At 46.2% G+C, this 18,295-nt stretch overlaps 2 protein-coding genes across 13 annotated transcripts in view; one reads left to right on the plus strand and one right to left on the minus strand.

Moving 5' to 3' along the window:
• Positions 1 to 567: 567 nt before the first annotated feature.
• On the minus strand, positions 568 to 15,430 carry CIMIP7 (ciliary microtubule inner protein 7). 10 transcript variants are annotated; one of them, XM_073787952.1, is made up of 4 exons: positions 11,274 to 12,377; positions 9,290 to 9,403; positions 1,443 to 1,499; positions 573 to 1,025 (listed from the first exon to the last, which is right to left on the minus strand). In XM_073787952.1, the coding sequence occupies exons 1-4, from the start codon at positions 11,298 to 11,300 to the stop codon at positions 609 to 611; spliced, it is 615 nt and encodes a 204-aa protein (XP_073644053.1). In that variant the 5' UTR covers positions 11,301 to 12,377; the 3' UTR covers positions 573 to 608. The 10 variants fall into 10 exon arrangements, 3 of the variants coding, with proteins under 3 accessions (XP_073644051.1, XP_073644053.1, XP_073644052.1); XR_012324009.1 differs by lacking the exons at positions 9,290 to 9,403; positions 11,274 to 12,377 and adding exons at positions 12,664 to 12,733; positions 15,060 to 15,198 and having other exon boundaries at positions 950 to 1,025; XR_012324008.1 differs by lacking the exons at positions 9,290 to 9,403; positions 11,274 to 12,377 and adding exons at positions 4,882 to 5,016; positions 12,664 to 12,764 and having other exon boundaries at positions 1,003 to 1,025.
• The window catches only part of IHO1 (interactor of HORMAD1 1), a 35,566-nt gene continuing 32,111 nt past the window's right edge, over positions 14,841 to 18,295 (plus strand). For 2 of the 3 annotated variants that reach the window (XM_004319882.4, XM_073787936.1), the window contains exon 1: positions 14,841 to 14,943. The gene's annotated coding sequence lies outside the window, so the exon portion shown is untranslated. Of the gene's footprint in view, positions 14,944 to 16,347; positions 18,138 to 18,295 lie in introns of those variants that run through there. The other variant, XM_073787935.1, reaches the window with a different exon arrangement.

An 18,295-nucleotide genomic window follows, 5' to 3' on the forward strand; every position in this document is an offset into this window, starting at 1 on the left:
TCACAGCAAGACCATAGAAGAGCTCAGAAAACTGCAACAAAATACCATAGGATCAGGATGACCTCAAGATTCACATCACACAGCATCCTCAAAGCCTCTGCTCACCTCCGGTGGCGGGGGCGGGGTGTGTGTCCAGTGGGGGCTGTCCCTCTGTCCCAGCTGTGGTGAAGCTGTCTCTTAGGCATGACTGTGTTGCCACTCACCAGACCCCTAGAGGCAGTAGCATCCCAGAAAAAGCAAAGCTGCCAGCCCTTGCCTCCTCCTCCAGTCTTTGCTGCCCACTAGTAGGGACCATTGACTCTGCTTTCCCTGCAGCCGTACTGATTGCAAGGGGTTCACAGTTGAGTTTGTGGCAAGAATGGATTTGGGGTCCTGGAACCCACCTGCTGTGGCCAAGGTAACCTTCCTGGACCATTAGCCTCCTGCAGGCCTTACCTCTTCTCACTCACTGGCAAGACTCCCCAGGCAGCACCTCCCCCAACCAGCACAAGGCTGCACAAGGCTCCATGGCACAAGCAACATAGGAGCCAGGCGCAGGGCCTGGCTGTGCCTTACTGTTCTCCAGCCGCTGAGATCTCTTGGGCTGCAAGCACAGACAGGCCACTGAGTTAGCTGTCCTTGTTTAATGTTCTGGACCAGTTTAGACACTCAGAGACCCCAGCATGAAGGTAATGCTGCAGCAGCTTGGGTCTTGGGATCCCTGGGAGGTCAGGCAGTGTGTTGGTGACTGGGGCCTGGGGCCCCATGTTGTCACTGCCACAATGGCTACCACGGGATGGCTGGCAGAAGTTCTGCTGGTAGGTGGTGCTGGCACGGGAAGGCTGGATCTGCACAAAGTGGGCAAGGCGCTGGGGGAGGTCACTGAGTCCTGGCCCTGACCGGAAATCAGCCTGGTAGGAGGATTCAAGGGGCCGTGGCTGGCGCAACTCCAGTTCACAGGGTGCCCAGCGCAGGAAGGTGTGCTGCTGCCACAGGCGCTCCAGGTCTTTCCGCCTTCCGATTCCCTGTAGCAGGCAGTAGGGGCCCTCCTCAACGGTATGGGCCCTTGGCCCACAGTCCTGGCACCAGGCAATTCCTTGGGCCCCTCCTATACCCAAGCCTGCCTGGTGATGCCTGGCCTGTGCCTGGCCTCCCTGGCCTGGACCCCAGCCTCTTTGGCCAGTCATGCCTTCCATTCCAGAGTGAATGAAGGCCCCAGAAAGTCAGTGGTTCCTAAGATATTTGCACATTGTCAGGCAAGCTGGTGGGGGAAACCAAAGCAGAGGTACATCTGTTTGTAGAATGGGCTGTTTCCCAGAAGAAAGAGGTTGTCAGGAAGACAGACACTCCTCTGTCTGTATAAAGAGCCCTCTCTCCCTGCAATGTCTTTTCCCCTCCACCCTACCTCAACTTCAACCTAGGCTGGGAGTCTGCCCATTTTCCTTCCTCTCTCTAGCACTCACTTTGTCAAAGGAAGTGCGGTTGTCATGCTTGGAGAAGAAATGTTGCTGAGCTGGCTCCTAGAAAGACAGTGAAAAAGAAGGTGAATGGGGAAAGATGATGCTTACCTGTCCCCAAGATGCTAACTCAGGGCCCCATAATGGAGGGAAGTTGCCAGGAGCCACCATCCTTAAACTGCTAAACTGCCAACACACTGAAAGGGCAGATAAAAATTAAAGCAACACCTCATTCCTGGAACATCTCATCCCAGCGCTTGCTCTCAAAGCAGAAGCCTCTGGGGCCACTGATTGAGGAAGGGGCTGAGGCATTTTCCAGGACATCCTGCCGTTAGTGGGGCAGTGGTTTAAGTTTCACATTGGGTCCTTTAGATCATCCAGGACTAGGCTCCAGCTCTCTCCTCCTCTCTTTCACTCTCTCATCAACAACCCAGCCTCTTGGCCCTAAATACCACCTGGAAACTGAAATTTCTCTTTAGAGCTTGAGCTCTCTCCCGAACTCCAGACTCACTAGCCAACCACCTGCTCCATATTCCCATGTAAATGTCTTAACGGGCATCTCCAGACACATGGATCATTCCCCAAAACCACCCCACCTATAGCCTCCCCCAGCTCAGGTCATGGCAGCTAGATCTTGCCAAACACCTCGGAGTCCCCTTGATTCTTTTCTTTCACACTCTACATCCAGTGTGCCAGGAAATCCTGCTGATACTTCCTTCAATATGTACCCAGGATCAGACCACTTCTCAGCATAGCCGCTGCTTTCTCTGGTCTAAGCCACCTTCCCCTCATGCCTCAATTACTGCAAGAGCTTCCCACTTGGTGTCCCTACTTCCAAGCTTGCCTCTCCAGTCTATTGTCCTCTTAGCAGGCAGAATAACTGTTTTAATATGTAAATCAGATCACACTCCTTGTTTGCCAAAAATCCACAACAGTTCCTCATGTTTATAAAAGTCAAAGTCATCATAGTGGTCCATGAGATCCACATGATATTGATTCCTCCATTACCTCTAGCCACACTGGCATCCTCACTGTTCCTCAAATACACTAGCTACTTTCACCTTGGACCTTTGTACTACCAGTTACTTCTGCCTGGGACTTTTCTCCCAGCTGGCCATGACTCCCTCTCACCTACCTCTTGGGAGGTCTTCCTTGACCACTACTACACCAGCAGTCCCATCACCCCAACCCAGCATTTTTCACCTTCTAACATACTGTATTACTATGTATTATGTTGCTGTTTACCATCTGATGCCCCTGACTAGAACACAAGCACCTCATGGGCAAGGTTACTGTCTGTTTTACTCACATCTATAACTCCAACACTGAGCCTGGCACTGTGCTCAATATATATTTGCTGTTAAATCAGTGAACAGGGACAGAAGATCCCCAGGGCATTTGCTTTAGCCCAGTTGGGGCCAGAGAGCCATGTTCCATCCCCAGGCAGAGAGAGACCACCTCTCAGGCCCCTAGACCTCAGCAGGAATCTCTCCCAAGACCGTCCACCTTGCCTTTGTGCCTGGTCTCTGCCCCCAGGGTCCCTCCACCTCAGCCACTCAGCTTCTCCTGCTGCGGACCAGAATGAAGTACCTGATCTGGTGAGTCCAATCTTGGCTGGGTTGGGGTATGAGCAATGGCTGACAATAAGTTGCTAGATAAAAGTCAGGGGCTAGCTCCATCCCAGATCCCTGAACCAGAATCTTCGGGGTGGAGCCTTTAACAAGCTCCCCTATTGGGACCTCCTGCCTTAGACAGCTGGTGTTCTCCAAATCGAATGAAAGCTCCATGAAGGTAGGAAGCCAGCTGGCCTTACCTTTCATTCCTCATAAAGCAAACTGACACAAGAGATTAAAAACCCAGAGCCCTTTCAGGAAAAAAATAGAAAATCTTCAGAATCTAGAGCTAGGCAAAGAGTTCTTAGATATGACACCAAAAGCAAGAGCCATAAAAGAAAAAAAAATCAACAAATTAGACCTCATCAAAATTTTTTTTTAAGTTTTGCTCTGTGAAAGTCCATGTGAAGAGGATGAAAAGACAAGTTACAGACTGAGAGAAAATATTTGCAAATCACATATCCAATAAAGGACTAGTATCTAGAATGTATAAAGAACTCTCACAACTGAACAGCAAAATAAAAATTCCAATTAGAAAATGGGCAAACAACATGAAGACATTTCTTCAAAGAGGATATACAGATGGCAAATAACACATGAAAAGATGTTCACCATCACTGAATGTTAGGGAAATGCAAATTAAAACCACAGTGAGAGGGCTTCCCTGGTGGTGCAGTGGTTAGGAGTCTGCCTGCCAATGCAGGGGACACGGGTTCGAGCCCTGGCCCCGGAGGATCCCACATGCCATGGAGCATCTAGGCCCGTGTGCCACAACTACTGAGATTGCGCTCTAGAGCCTGCAAGCCACAACTACTGAGCCCACGTGCCACAACTACTGAAGCCTGCGTGCCTAGAGCCTGTGCTCCACAACAAGAGAAGCCACAACAATGAGAAGCCCGCACACCACAACGAAGAGTAGCCCCCGCTCACCACAACTAGAGAAAACCTGCGCACAGCAATGACGACCCAACACACTCAAAAAAAAAACCAAAAAAACCCCACAGTGAGCTATCATGACACATCAATCAGAATGGCTAAAATAAAAAATAGAGACAACACCAAATGTTGGTGAGAATGCAGAGAAATACAATCATTTGCTCAATGCAGGTGGGAATGTAAAATGTGAAACAGCCACTCTGGAAAACAGTTTGACAATTAAAAAAAAAAAAACTTAACATGCAGGAGGTACAATATAGGGGTAGGAGAAAAAAAGTTATTATGGGATTATATGAAATCGTGTGTGAAACTTTTGAAAATTGTAAAGTGCTATAGAATTTAAAGAATCTTTCCTTCAATTAAAAAAAATTTCCATCCACATTAAAAAACCAAACAAACAACTTAAATGCAACTACGGGGACTTCCCTGGTGGTCCAATGGCTAAGACTCTGAGCTCCCATTGCAGGGGGCCAGGTTCTATCCCTGGTCAGGGAACACGATCCTACATGCCGCAACTAAGAGTCTGCATGCCCGCAACTAAAAGATTCTGCATGTTGCAACTATAAAAAGATCCCGCATGCCACAACTAAAAAAAAGATCCTGCATACTGCAACTAAAGATCCCTCACGCGGCAACGAAGATCCCGTGTGCCGAAACTAAGACCCGGTGCAGCCAAATAAATAAATAAAATATTAAAAATAAATAAATAAATGCAACTATCATATGACCCAGCAATTGCACTCCTAGGTATTTATTCCAAAGAAATGAAAATTTATGTTCACCCAAAAACCTGTACACAAATGTTCATAGCAACTTTATTTGTAAGAGGTAAAAACTGGAATCAGCCCAGATACATTTTCATAGATGGATGGTTAAGTAAACTGCTATATACATACCACAGAATACTACTCAGTAATGGAAATTGAACCGTTGATACACACAACTTGGAGGAATCTTCAGGAAATTATGCTGAGCAAGAAAAGCCATTCCCCAAAGGTTGCATGCTGTATCATTCCATTCACATAACGTTTCTGAAGTCACAAAATTTTAGAAATGGAGGAAAAATAGCAGTTAGGGACAGGGGAAGGGTGGAGGAATGAGAGGCTGATGGGTATAAAAGGGCAGGACCACGGGCTTCCCTGGTGGCGCAGTGGTTGAGAGTCTGCCTGCCGATGCAGGGGACGCGGGTTCGTGCCCCGGTCCGGGAGGATCCCACATGCCGCGGAGCGGCTGGGCCCGTGAGCCATGGCTGCTGAGCCTGCGCGTCCGGAGCCTGTGCTCCTCAACGGGAGAGGCCACAACAGTGAGAGGCCCGCGTACCGCGAAAAAAAAAAAAAAAAGGGCAGGACCAGGGATCCTTGTGATATTGGTCAGTATCTTGACTGTGGTGGTGGATGCACAAACCTACACGGGTGATAAGATTTTATAGATCTTTTTTTTTCTCTTGCAAATGAAGTGACCAACAAGGGATTAATCTCCAAAATATACAAACAGCTCATGCAGCTCAATATCAAAAAAACAAACAACCCAATCAAAAAATGGGCAGAAGATCTAAATAGACATTTCTCCAAAGAAGACATACAGATGGCCAGGAGGCACATGAAAAGATGCTCAACATCATTAATTGTTAGAGAAATGCAAGTCACAACTACAATGAGGCATCACCTCACACCAGTCAGAATGGCCATCATGAAAAAATCTATAAACAATAAATGCTGGAGAGGATGTGGAGAAAAGGGAACCCTCCTACATTGTTGGTGGGAATTTAAATTGGTAACAGCCACTATGGAGAACAGTATGGAGATTACTTAAAAAGCTAAAAATAGAACTAGCATATGATCCAACAAGCTCACTCCTGGGCATATATCTGGAGAAAACCATAATTCAAAAAGATACGTGTACCCCAATGTTCATTGCAGTACTATTTATAATAGCCAGGACATGGAAGCAACCTAAATACCCATCAATAGAGGAATGGATAAAGAAGATGTGATACATATATACAATGGAATACTACTCAGCCATAAAAAGAAAGAATGCCATTTGCAGCAACATGGATGGACCCAGAACTTGTCATACAGAGTGAAGTAAGTCAGACAGAGAACAACAAATATCATGTGATATCACTTATATGTGGAATCTAAAAAAATTGTACAAATGAACCTATTTACAGAACAGAAATAGAGTCACAGATATAGAAAGCAAACTTATGGTTACCAAGGGGGAAAGCAGGGGGAATGGATAAATTGGGAGATTGGGATTGACATATACACACTACTATATATAAAATAGATAACTAATAAGAACCTACTGTATAGAACAGGGAACTCTACTCAATATTCTTTAACGACCTATATGGGAGTAGAATCTAAAAAAGAGTGGATATATGTATATGTATAATTGATTCACTTTGCTATACAGCAGAAACTAACACAACATTGTAAATCAGCTATACTGTTATTAAAATTAATTTAAAAAAGATTTTATAGATTTTTATGGGTTTTTATGGCCATGCCACGTGGCTTGTGGGGTCTTAGTTCCCTGACCAGGGATCGAACACAGGCCCTCAGCAGTGAGAGCGTGGAGTCCTAACCACTGGACCACCAGAGAATTCCAAGATTTTATAGATCTTAATACACACACACAAATGAGGAAATCTGAATGAAATAGGTAGATTGCAACAATGTCAGCGTCCTGGTTGTGATATTTTACTATAGATGTGCAAAATGTTACCATTGGGGGAAACTGGGCAAAGCATAAAAGGGATCTCTCTTTACTAATTCTTACAACTGTTTCTGAATCTACAACCATCTCAAAAAAAATTTCAATTAAAAAATCTGGAGGTCTGGGGCATGTTCCAGTTGCCCCCCCAATCCCTCCCCCATCTCTACCCTTAGCTTTAAAGTTGTACACAGCCCTAGAATGTGGATGCCTCTGCTGTTGGAGGCAGGTCTGAATTTGGAAACTCACTATTCTTACAGTGACAGGATCATCTATCGACTCCCACTGACTTGAGTTTTATTCTCACAACTGTGGGAGTCTAGTGAAAAGTGCAGTAATTTCCTCTCCACCCAGGCAGTTCTAAGTATTCTTGTCCCTGAGGAGAATTTCACCTGCATCTTTGCTTCTAAACAATCTAAAGCTCCTTTTCCACTCAGGTGGTAAAATCCATGGTCTCTGAGCAGGTAGGGCTTGGGCTAGGGTTTGAGCTAAAGAGGCCTTGGAAGAGAAGTAGGTTTCCTGGGATGGGTCAATGTTTGCCTGTGGGAGGACTAAGGGCCTCTCTGGAGGCTGGGCAGTGTGCAATTAGTGGGGTACTGAGTGAGGAGTCCCTGTGGCAGACTGAGGCATGGTGGGGGGTGGGGCAGAGGCAGAGACACAGCAATCACGGCACCACCAACGAAGGACCTGCCTCCAACCATGAGCCCTGGCACTCTGGCCTGACCTTAAGAACAAACAAGACCAGGATTACATTTCCCAAGAGTCAGACAGGTGAAGGCCAGAAATAAACTAATCTGGTTTAGAAGAAAAAAAGAAAAAGAAGAATAAAAAGAAAAAAGAATCTTCTTGCATCTGAATGACAAAATTTCTACCTGCCCCAAACTAAAGGTAAGTGGCTGCTACATCTTGGAAAGGTTTTCAACAAGAATAGCTGCAGTCAGCCAGCTGACACTTGGTATCTCTCAGCAAATAAGAAAAAAGAATGTGCACCTTCCCTGAGTAGTCCCACTAATTAAAACAGCTTTAGATCTAGAAAGGGTCAGACTTGGCATTTGTACAACCTAAGCCCAAGATACACAGACCATGCTATTTTGGGGTTGCTGATAATGCCAACATGTAACAAGACTTCACTTCAATCAAAATATGTCCCCAAATATGTCCTCTACTCTGTTGCTGGGGGACAGACTAAGAGGACATTCAGGTCTTTGGGATGAGGGCTGCCACTGAGGACTACTACAGACACCCAGCAGGAAGTGCCCAGGTTACCTCTGTCCCTGTACTAGGCAGATCTCATCACTCTCTCAAGGGAGGTGGCCCCAGACGAGCAGTCTGGAGTTGCATTTGGGCCTTGCTCAGTAGGCAGTACCAGGCAGCCGTTCCAACTGGGCATGCTAAGGAAGTTCAGGCTCTGTAGCATGGCAGACTCCAGGACCCTGCTCTTGGCCTGGGAAAGCAATTTGTAGAGAATCCAGATGGCCAGTCAAGTAGGACCTGGCTAGAGGCTGGGAAACAAGAAGCTGCAGTGGGCGGAGCATGTTCCAGGCACACCTCCAGGTCCCTCTCAGCCCTCCTCCACCCTGATCTTTCCCAGGAGTCTGATGTGAGCACACTTCTCACCAGGTTGACTTCCCTCTGACCTGAAAGGAAGCCTGGAAAGGAGATGGAGGGAAGGAGGGAGGAGGTGTTTCTTCTCCTGGCTCCCTTCCGGGCCCGCCCCTACCTGGCTGTGTCTCTCTACCCGAAATCACCACTTCTCTCAGGAGAGCCCTCTCCATACCACTCTCTCCATCTGGGTTCTAGGAGCCATGCCTTCCCCTTGTTCCTTAAAGCCCAGCAGTACTGACCACTTGGTTGTTACCATCCTGTGAGAATGCCTTTCCCTGAAGCTCCCACACCTACTCCTTTATATGTATACCCTCCTGAGTTCTGTTTTGAGTGGGCTTTTTACTTTTGGGACCCTGACTATGCTCAGTGTCCCCTCCTTGTCTCCAGGCCTGGAAGCAGTGGAGGGCCTGCAGCCCTGCGTCCCTCTCCTGTTATCTGGAAGCCTTTTCCAGCCACCCTAGGCCGATTCTGCCATCACTCCTTTCCAGTCCTCCTTGGTTAGGCATGGGGGCGGACACCTGCCACTTTCTATGCTGTTTTACTGACCAGAGGAGGCCTCCTACTCACTCCTGAGCCCCTGGACTACGAGGCTGCCTGTGAGCTAGACCATTGACTTTCATGGCATCAAGGAATCTGTGCTGAAGGACAGCCGTCTGCAAAACTCAAGGCTTACTTCTTGGGTTCTGGAGGCTCTCTCTCCATGACCACCCACCCCACCTGGACCCTGACTCTTCCTCCATTTAGAAGGAGCAGTGAGCAAAACTGTCCAGCCTGGTACTGGCTCTTCTCCACCCATGTATCTGTAGGGGGAGGACCTGACATTTCAGGGAAGAGGGGCCAGGCCTCATGCAAGTCCTGGGGATAGGCTGGCCTCAAGTGTCAGTCCAGTTGCGTTAAGGTTGAGGATATTGCTCTTGGGGCCTGAGAGAAGCAGAATCTGGCTCAGCCGTGGCAGCTGCACCCAGGGCTGCCTCGTACCTGACAGCGCTGCAGGAACACTGCTGGGGGCTGGGGCTTGGCTGCAAGGCGATATTCTCGAGCACTTTCACTCTTGAATTGGCCTCTGTAGTGCCCATAGAAGCCACTGTTGTGCTGTAACAAGGCAGGCTTGAGGGTGAATCCCACCCCAACCCCCACCCTGAGTCCTAGACCTCAGAGCCCCCAGGCTAGAAGGCTCTCCTGGGAGTTCCTGACAGAATAAAAAGAATCAGAGAAGGAGGGACACCCTGGAGAGGCGCCAAGAGAGGTGTCTCCATCCACCATTAGAACAGTTGGCCTCAGCTGTGCTGGCCCACCTGGGAGGGTTATGTCTGTAAGGAAAGGGTGCCTTCCTTCCTTCCTCCCCTCCTTCCTCTCACCCTCCCTCCCTCCCTCCCCCCCTTCCTTCCTTTCTCTCTCTCTCTCTCTCTTTCTTTCTTCAATAGGGTCCTAATATGGGCTGGGGACACACACAGCAGTGAAAAGACAGAAAGACCCTGCCTCTATCAACCTTCCTTCTGGTGAGGGAGTAAGACAAGTGAATAGAGTCAGGAAAGAAAGAACCTGATGACTAGATCGAGTGACAGGGAGTAGGGACAGCATCTCATGACAATGGGCATGGTACTTGAAGGAGTCAGCCATGTGAGGGGCAGCAGAAGAGCATTCTATGTGGTGAGAACTGCAAGTGCAAAGATTCAGAGGCCAGAGACAGAGTTGTGTTGGAAGAACCGAAAAAAAAAAAAAAAAAAAGAGGCCTTATTGACTAAAAGGCTGTGAGCAAGACAAGGAGAAGTAAGGTGAGGTCAGGGAGGGACAGGACCTAGACTGGGTTAGGAACATGGATTCTCTTCCAAGAGCAAGGGAAGACTTCAGCAGGGAAGGGGACCAGACAGGTTCTGAGTTAGGGTGATTTAGGAAGCACTGAGCAGAGTTTTGAGAACAGGGCCACCATCTAGTAGCATGGTCCTTCCCTGGGGGATCTGAGAGGAAGTCCCCTTCATTGTCTTCCCTGCATTGTTAATAGAGGTCAAGGGTCACTGAAAAGCCAGGATTAAATGGATACATATTCTGCATCTATTGACAAAGTCACGAACACCTGTTTGCTACACACTTCGTTATTCTGGGGCAAGTAGGGCACCCTCTGAAACTGGAGCACTTAAACAAAGGATGAACTTTCCCAAAGAAGTACTTTACCAACAGTGGATACCTTCTGGAGAGAATTTCAGAGACAAGGACTGGCAGAAGACAGAAATGAGCACCTACTGGGGGTATAAGAAGCTGTACTGTGCTGATGTCATTAGGCTGACAACATGGATGACCATGTCTGTCCTGGGAACTCTTATGGCCCAACCTCACTGTCCTGAATACCCCCTGGAGAGGACAATGTGTCTAGTCCACGCCATGATCATAGTCCTGAGCAGAAAGAATCTGTTCCCAGCTGGCCTCTGGCCATCAAAGTGGGCTCCTAAGCGTGCCTGGGAAGCCCTTTATCTTTTCATCCCACTGAGTGCTTGGGTCATCCAACTCGTCTGTCCATCCTTCTACTATTGTCAAACACTCCTTTCTCTCTATTCAGTTTATTTCAACAGTATTTACTGGGCCTTTACTGTATTCCAGGCATGGGACATACAGATAGTAGAAGGCAGTCTTTAGCCTCAAGATGTTCCCAGTCTAGAGAGCAGTCAAACTACAGAAGTTTGGGGGGATCAAACAAAGGACTGGGAATAAATGGGGTGGCTAGAGGACTAAGAGGATCAGCTAATCCAGGCATGAGACCAGGACACATGGAAGAGGGCATGGTGTCAGGAAGACTAGATAAGCTGTAGGGGGACCTCATAATGGCAGAGGGGGAGTGGGCAGTTTGGGGTCCTCCTCTAGCCTGGATGCTGGATGAAACCATTCTCACTTTATTCTCATGAGTAATTCATATTTCAGGTACTACCCCAGGGCCAGGGGCTAGGATTAATGTAAAGTACACTCTTACCCAGGAGCCTACTAAAGCACTTTGCATCTTTCTGGGAAACGAGCAGAAAAGGCAAACTTTCCTCTTGTCTTTTTGAGGTTACTTCTGGAGAAAGAGCATCTCAGCAGGTCAACTTCTTGTTGCTTAGTGACAAAGGGATGTTGTGACTACACAATGCTCCTGATTGTTGAGGTAGAGCCCAGCCTGCTACCCCTTTGTGCTTCCTGCTCTATTCTTACTTCTCTCTGAGAGAAATCTGTCCCTCAGCATTAACAGCTTGGGAGAGTTCTTATATAAACATATAAGGCTCCACAGTGGAGTCTGATGAGCTCACAGTCAATGAAATAGCGAATATTTTAAAGGCAAATCCTGCATTTTTTAAACTTCAACCATACTGCCAGGGATATAAATTTATAACATTTCATGGAGTTAGAAGAAATGCTAAAGGGGCTGGTAGCTCTTAGGATAAAAATGCTGCTTCAGAATAAGGCTCTATCAACTTCTCAGGAGTTTGTGGTGACTGGGAACACTAACTGGTGGCAAATGTTGGTGAATGTTACAAGGGCCCAAGTGAAGGAGGAGAGAGCATAACAGAGGAGCAAAAGAAGCAGCATGAAAGTATCTGACACCATGGTTCCATCCCAAGCTAGCCTTGGGCAGATTATTGTCTCTCTCATTTATAACACAGGGACATGAACAGTTCACTCCTTTTACTAACCCAAAGAAGCTGGCGATTAGCCTCTAAAACTCTGCCAACGAAAAGTTCAAAAACAGGAAACACTCAGTAGGGCTTTGTCACTGGCACAAGCCCTACTAGCCAGAAAGTCCACTCTATTAGTATAGTAACCCTGGAGATCCCCTTTCACATGTATTCACAACTACAAAAATGTTCATTGCTGTATCTGTATAGGGGAAAAACTATAAACAGGCTGAATGTTTATCAAGAGGACAATGAGAAAATTGGCCTATAATCAAACAACGAAATAATGGAGTTACTATAAATTGGCTACAGATACTTTTTTTTTTTAACATCTTTATTGGAGTATAATTGCTTCACAATGGTGCGTTAGTTTCTGCTCTACAACAAAATGAATCAGCTATACATATACATATGCTCCCATATCTCTTCCCTCTTGCGTCTCCCTCCCTCCCACCCTCCCTAACCCACCCCTCCCAGCGATCACAAAGCACCGAGCTGATCTCCCTGTGCTATGCGGCTGCTTCCCACTAGCTATCTTCCTTACGTTTGGTAATGTATATATGTCCATGCCTCTCTCTCGCTTTGTCACAGCTTACCCTTCCCCCTCCCCATATCCTCAAGTCCATTCTCTAGTAGGTCTGGCTACAGATACTTGAATCCACAGAGATAAATCTTAAAAATGGTAAGTCAAAAAGTTGTAGAGGGAATTACCTGGCAGTCCAGTGGTTAGGCCTCTGTACTTCCACTGCCGAGGGCCCAAGTTCAATCCCTGGTCAGGAAACTAAGATCCCACAAGCCACGGGGCACCGCCAAAAAACAAAAAAAATTGTACAACTTGACACATTTTGATCTATGTATACATCTATGAAACATAACCACAATCTAGGTAGTAAACATATCCACACCCCAAAGTTTCTTTCTGCCCATTAGTATTCCTTCTATATGGCACTCAGGAAACTGCTGTTTGGCTTTCTGTCACTATAATTTGCATTTTCTAGAACTTTATGTAAGTGGAATCATCCAGTATGTATTCTTTTGTGTGTCTGTCTTCTCTCACTTGGCATAATTATTTTGAGAATTATCCATGTCACTGTGCCTATCAGTTGTTCATTCCTTTTTATTGCTTAGTAGTTTTCCATTGTATGGATATGCCAAATCTCTCCTCTTGCTCTTTTTTTTTAATTTATTTTTTTAATAGACTTTTTTTTATAGTTTTTGGTTCAGAGCAAAATGGAGTGGAAGGTCCATAGATTTCTCATATACCTCCTGCTCCCACACATACAGAATAGTACATTTATTATAAATGCTGACCCTAAATCAACACAGAATTATCACCCAAAGTCCATAGATTACCTTAGAGTTCACTCTTGGTGTTGTTCCTTCTATGGGATTGGACAAATGTATAATGACATGTATGCACCATTATAGTATCAAAAAGAATAGTTTCACTGCCCTAAAAATCCTCTGTGCTCAACTTATTCAGCCCACCCTCCCCCTCTAACCCCTGGCAACTACTGATCTTTTTACTATCTCCATAGTTTTGCCTTTTCCAGAATGTCATACTGTTTAGAATCCTGCAGTATGTAGCCTTTTCAAGATTGGCTTCTTTCACTTAGTAAAATGCATTTAAGTTCCCTCCATGTCTTTTCATAGCTTGATAGATATTTTAGTCCTGAATAATTGTCCATTGTCTGGATGTACCACAGTTTATTTATCCATTCACCTACTGAAGATGACAACTTGATTGCTTCCAAGTTTTGGCAATTATGAATAAAGCTGCTATAAACATCCATGTGCAGGTTTTTGTGTGGGCAAAAGTTTTCAACTCCTTTGGGTAAATACCAAAGAGCATGACTGCTGGATCATATGGTAAGAGTATATTTAATTTTATAAGAAACTGCCAGAACATCTTCCAAAGTGGCTGTACCATTCAGCTTTCCCATCAGCAACAAATGAGAGTTCCTGTTGCTCCACAGCCTCACCAGCATTTTGTGTTTCCAGCATTCTGGGATTTTGGCAATTCTTAAAGTTGCATAGTGTTATCTGTTTTATTTTGCATTTCCCTAATGCATACAATGTTGAGCATTTTTCATATGTTTATTTGCCATCTGTGTATCTTCTCTGGGGAGGTGTCTAGCTCTTCGGCCAACTTAATTTTTTTATTGTTGAGTTTTTAAATAGATTTTGGATACTAGTCCTTTATCAGCAATGTCTTTTGAAACCACACACCAATCAGGTTTTTGTCCCCACTACATCACTAAAACTGCTCCCTTCCAGGTCACCAATAATTAATTCTCACTCCTCATTTTCCTTGACTCATCAGCAGCATTTGACACAGCTAACCTCCTCCTCTTTGAAGGATGGTCCAGGTGGCTTCCACAGCACTTCACTCTCCTGGGGTTCCTCCCCTATCCCTAACCACTCCCACTCTGGCTCCTTTGCTGCTTTTTCTTCATCTAAAGCCTCTAAACGTTGTGTGTCCTAGGACTCAATACAATCTGTTTTCCATCCATACTCCTTCATTGGTGATCTCATCCCATTTCATGACTTAGCCAGCCATCTATAACTACTGTGCGTTGACTACTGAGAGGGTCTTCATCGGCTAAGGATGCCTGGTGAGGGGTGGGTGGACTGCAGGGTGTGAGTGTGGAGGTGGGAGGGTCCATCTCGTGAGGTGCGCGTGGGTGGGTGTGTTGGTGCCCGGCGAAATGTAGATTAGCAGGCCAGGCCCACGATTAAATGGTTAACGGTTGAAACCGTTAGGACCGTTAAAACCGTTAGTAGCCTGCCGCAGCGGGGGCGGGGCCCAGGGGGCGAGGAGTAACTCTCATTGGTCAGAGCGCGCCCTGGGGGGCGTGGCCACGCAGCTTAGGCTGCCTCCGCGGGACCAAGTGGCCTCGAGGCAGATCCCGCAACCCCACCCAGTTCGGGCGCGAGCCGGCCCTCAGAGGTGGAGGCCGGAGGGGTTTGGACAGGGCGGGCTGGAGCGGGGTGAGGTGAAGGTGGGGGATGGGGGCTGGGGAGCCGTCGGGTCCTCGCGAATGGGTTCGGGATTTCCGGGTATCTCGAGGAGTTTCCCAGGGCGCTGGCTTCTCCACTTGTCTTACCTTTGAGTGCCTAGTCGCCCTTCCTTTCCCTGTGATGAAAGACCAGCCTGGCTCTTCAAGGGACTTGACTTCTGTGCTTATCCTTGGAGAGCTGTTTTCGCCAGATGCGCTGGGGACCACGGCCTCCTGGCCTGCCTCAGAGACAAGAGAAAGAGAGTACGCCCCGGAAGTCAGGGTGAACCGGAACCCATGGAAACCCACTGGGATTGGTCTTTGATTATTATGATGGAAAATCCCTTGGAGGTCTCTGGAAACGACAGGGAGTGATTTACTCTGGGGCATGTCGCCTGGTAGAAAAGAAGAGACTGAAAATGAGAGAGAGTGACTGTACGCGAGGTTGAGGCGGGCCTGGTGGAGGCCAGAGGGGCCACAAAGTCTGAGGGAGAGATTAGTTTAACCTGTGGCCAAATGGAGGAGCCGTAGGGGCCCTTGAAGGGCCTTGCACCGTGGCCTCAGGATTCTCAGAGTTGAAGACCGGGTCAGATGGGAGGGCTCTGTGCCCCTTAGGACACCCTCTTCAGCCCACATACTCCTCCCTGCCCATCACCGTGCCAAGGCCTTTCTTGTGGAAATAGTCGCATGCACTGAAACCTTTCTCTTCCTTTTATGCTTCCTTTAATGGGACTGGGGAATAAGAGAGAGAGGGAACTCTGCCCTTGAAAGTTTTTAAAGTGTGCATTTCAGTTTTCATTTACCTTAGAATGGCTAAGGTCCTACCTAAGAATGACTACCTCTTCATTACTGTTGTACTAGCATCTGCAAGGGAGCGTTGCCCTCTGAGAATATAAAAGCATGTATACAGATAGCATGGTGACAGGTGAATGCAGAGAGGACAGGTAAACCTGAGACTGAGCACATCAAGCCCCAGGTGGTCGTTAAGCATAGTGGCTGTAACCATGGAATTTCTTCAACAACATTTAAGAAACCTCAAGAGTAAGTTAGGTCTGGAACCTGGGGAGTAGTCATTCTAAACCCCAAACCACATACTATATAAATTACTCTCCTCTGTCAGCATAAACAGAAATGGAAGACAATAGAGGATTTATTATCTATATGTAGTTATAATGGCCTTAAATAATGGCCTTATAGTGATATGTATAAAATTGTCTAGATTCTTTTTTTAAAAAATAAATTTATTTACTTATTTATTTTTGGCTGCGTTGGGTAATCGCTGTGCATGGGTCTTCCCTGGTTGCGTTAAGTGGGGGGGCTATTCTTTGTTGCTGTGCACTGGCTTCTCATTGCGGTGGCTTCTCTTGTCGCGGAGCACAAGCTCTAGGTGCGTGGGTTTCAGTAGTTGTGGCGCACAGGCTTCAGTAATTGTGGCTCGTGGGCTCTAGAGTGAAGGTTCAGTAGTTGTGGCACACGGGCTTAGTTGCTCCCTGGCATGTGGGATCTTCCCAGACCAGGGTTCAAACCCGTGTCCCCTGCATTGGCAGGTGGATTCTTAACCACTGTGCCACCAGGGAAGTCCAAAAATTGTCTGGATTCTAAATCTAGACTTTAGATGGAGGAAATTCTGCTAGTGTGAATGGAAGAAAAAAACTCGACTATCAAAGAAATAAGTAAACATGGGACTCAGGAATCCCATATTTATTTCATCTCCTTTATTAAAATATATAATAAAATTTGTGATTAGGGACTTGAAATGCAATAACTGAAAACAAATCATATATATTTTTAAAAATATTTATTTATTTATTTTTATTGTGCCGGCTGTTAGTTATGGCATGAGGAATCTTCAGTTGCAGCATGCAGACTTCTTAGTTGCAGCACGCATGCGGGATCTAGTTCTCCAACCAGGGATCGAACAGGGGACCCCTGCATTGGGAGTGCAGAGTCTTACCTACTGGACCACCAGGGAAGTCTGCATCTATTTTAAATTTGTGGATACTTGGAAAGATTTGCTCCATTGTCATAATTTAGTTACTCATTTAACAATAAATATTTTCTGAGCACCTATTATTTGCCAGCACAATTTCTAGATTTTGAGGATACAGCAGTATACAAAACAGACAAAAATCCCTATCCTCAAAGAGCTTAAAATTACATTCTGGTAGGCATGGGTGTGCATGCTGAGACAGGCAAAATAAGATAAATTCATAAAATAAGTAGTGTATTAGAATGATAGGGTGGAGAAAAAGCAGGGGAGAGACATAGTGATTATTATTTATTTATTTATTTTTGGGCTGCGCCGCGTGGCACGCAGAATCCCAGTTCCCTGACCAGGGATCCAACCCATGCCCCCCTGCAGTGGAAGTGCGGGGTCCTAACAACTGGACCGCCAGGGTATTCCCCATAGTGATTATTGAGGTTTTACAATTTTGAATAATTTGAGAGAATACCTGAAGGAGGTGGGATAGCCTATTATGCTGATATCTGAGGAAGGTGTAAACCAAGAAAGAACAGAATGGGCAAGGGATCTGAAGCTGGTGTGTATCAAGTAAGGGAGAGCAATAGTGAGGAGCCCCATAAAGGTATGGAATGGAGTGTAAATGGGAGAGAGGCAAGGTTAAGGGAAGACTGCAGAGGACACAGAAGAAAACCATGAGAACTCTGGCTGCAGTGAAGAGTTTGAACAAAGGGGTAATATGATCTGACTTATGGTTAGAGTAACTTCCACCCTTTCCTAGAGAAGAGACTATAACTTGGAACAAGGGTGAAATCAGGGAGACCAGTTTGGATTGCGGTAATCCAAGCTTGTGGCAGTGGAATGAGGTTGTCAGATATAGCAAATAAAAATACAGGATACCCAGTTAAATTTCTGGATATATTTTGTAGGAATTACCTTAGTATTTGCTTAAAGATTGGATTTGAGAAAGAGGAGTCAAGGAGGACTCTTAGGTTTTGGCCTGAGCAACTGGAAAGATGAAGTTGCCATTAACTAGAATGGGAAGACTAGATGGGGAATGTTTGAGAGGAAAGATAATGATCTCGGTTTTGGATATGTTAAGTTTTAGGTGCATATTAGTCATCCAAGTAGAGATGTCAAGTCAGCAGTTGAATATAGGAGTCTGAAGTTCAGGAGAAGCGTCTGGGCTAGAGGTTGCAACTTTGGGAGTTGTCAGCTAATACAAGGTATTTATTCATTTATTCACTTTTTATTGTGGGAAATTTCAAATATATAAAAGTAGAGATTCTTGATGAATGAACTCCAATGTACCTGTCACCTAGCTTCATCAATTATCAACCCAAGGCCAATCTGTACCCCTCCCCAGCTGCCCAAGCCCATCTCC

This window comes from Tursiops truncatus, chromosome 10 (genome assembly GCF_011762595.2).
Source record: "Tursiops truncatus isolate mTurTru1 chromosome 10, mTurTru1.mat.Y, whole genome shotgun sequence".
NCBI lineage: Eukaryota > Metazoa > Chordata > Mammalia > Artiodactyla > Delphinidae > Tursiops > Tursiops truncatus.

What these genes read in the sequence shown, in the direction of transcription:
- CIMIP7 (XM_073787950.1), bottom strand. Translation starts at nt 15,341, where the DNA reads ATGCCCCAGAGTAAATCACTCCCTGTCGTTTCCAGAGACCTCCAAGGG. An exon ending in GGGCGACTAGGCACTCAAAG is followed by an intron (nt 1,500 to 15,059) that starts GTAAGACAAGTG and finishes CTGTCTTTCTAG; the next exon opens with GAGCCAGCTCAGCAACATTT. An exon ending in ACCGCACTTCCTTTGACAAA is followed by an intron (nt 1,026 to 1,442) that starts GTGAGTGCTAGA and finishes ACCGTTGAGGAG; the next exon opens with GGCCCCTACTGCCTGCTACA.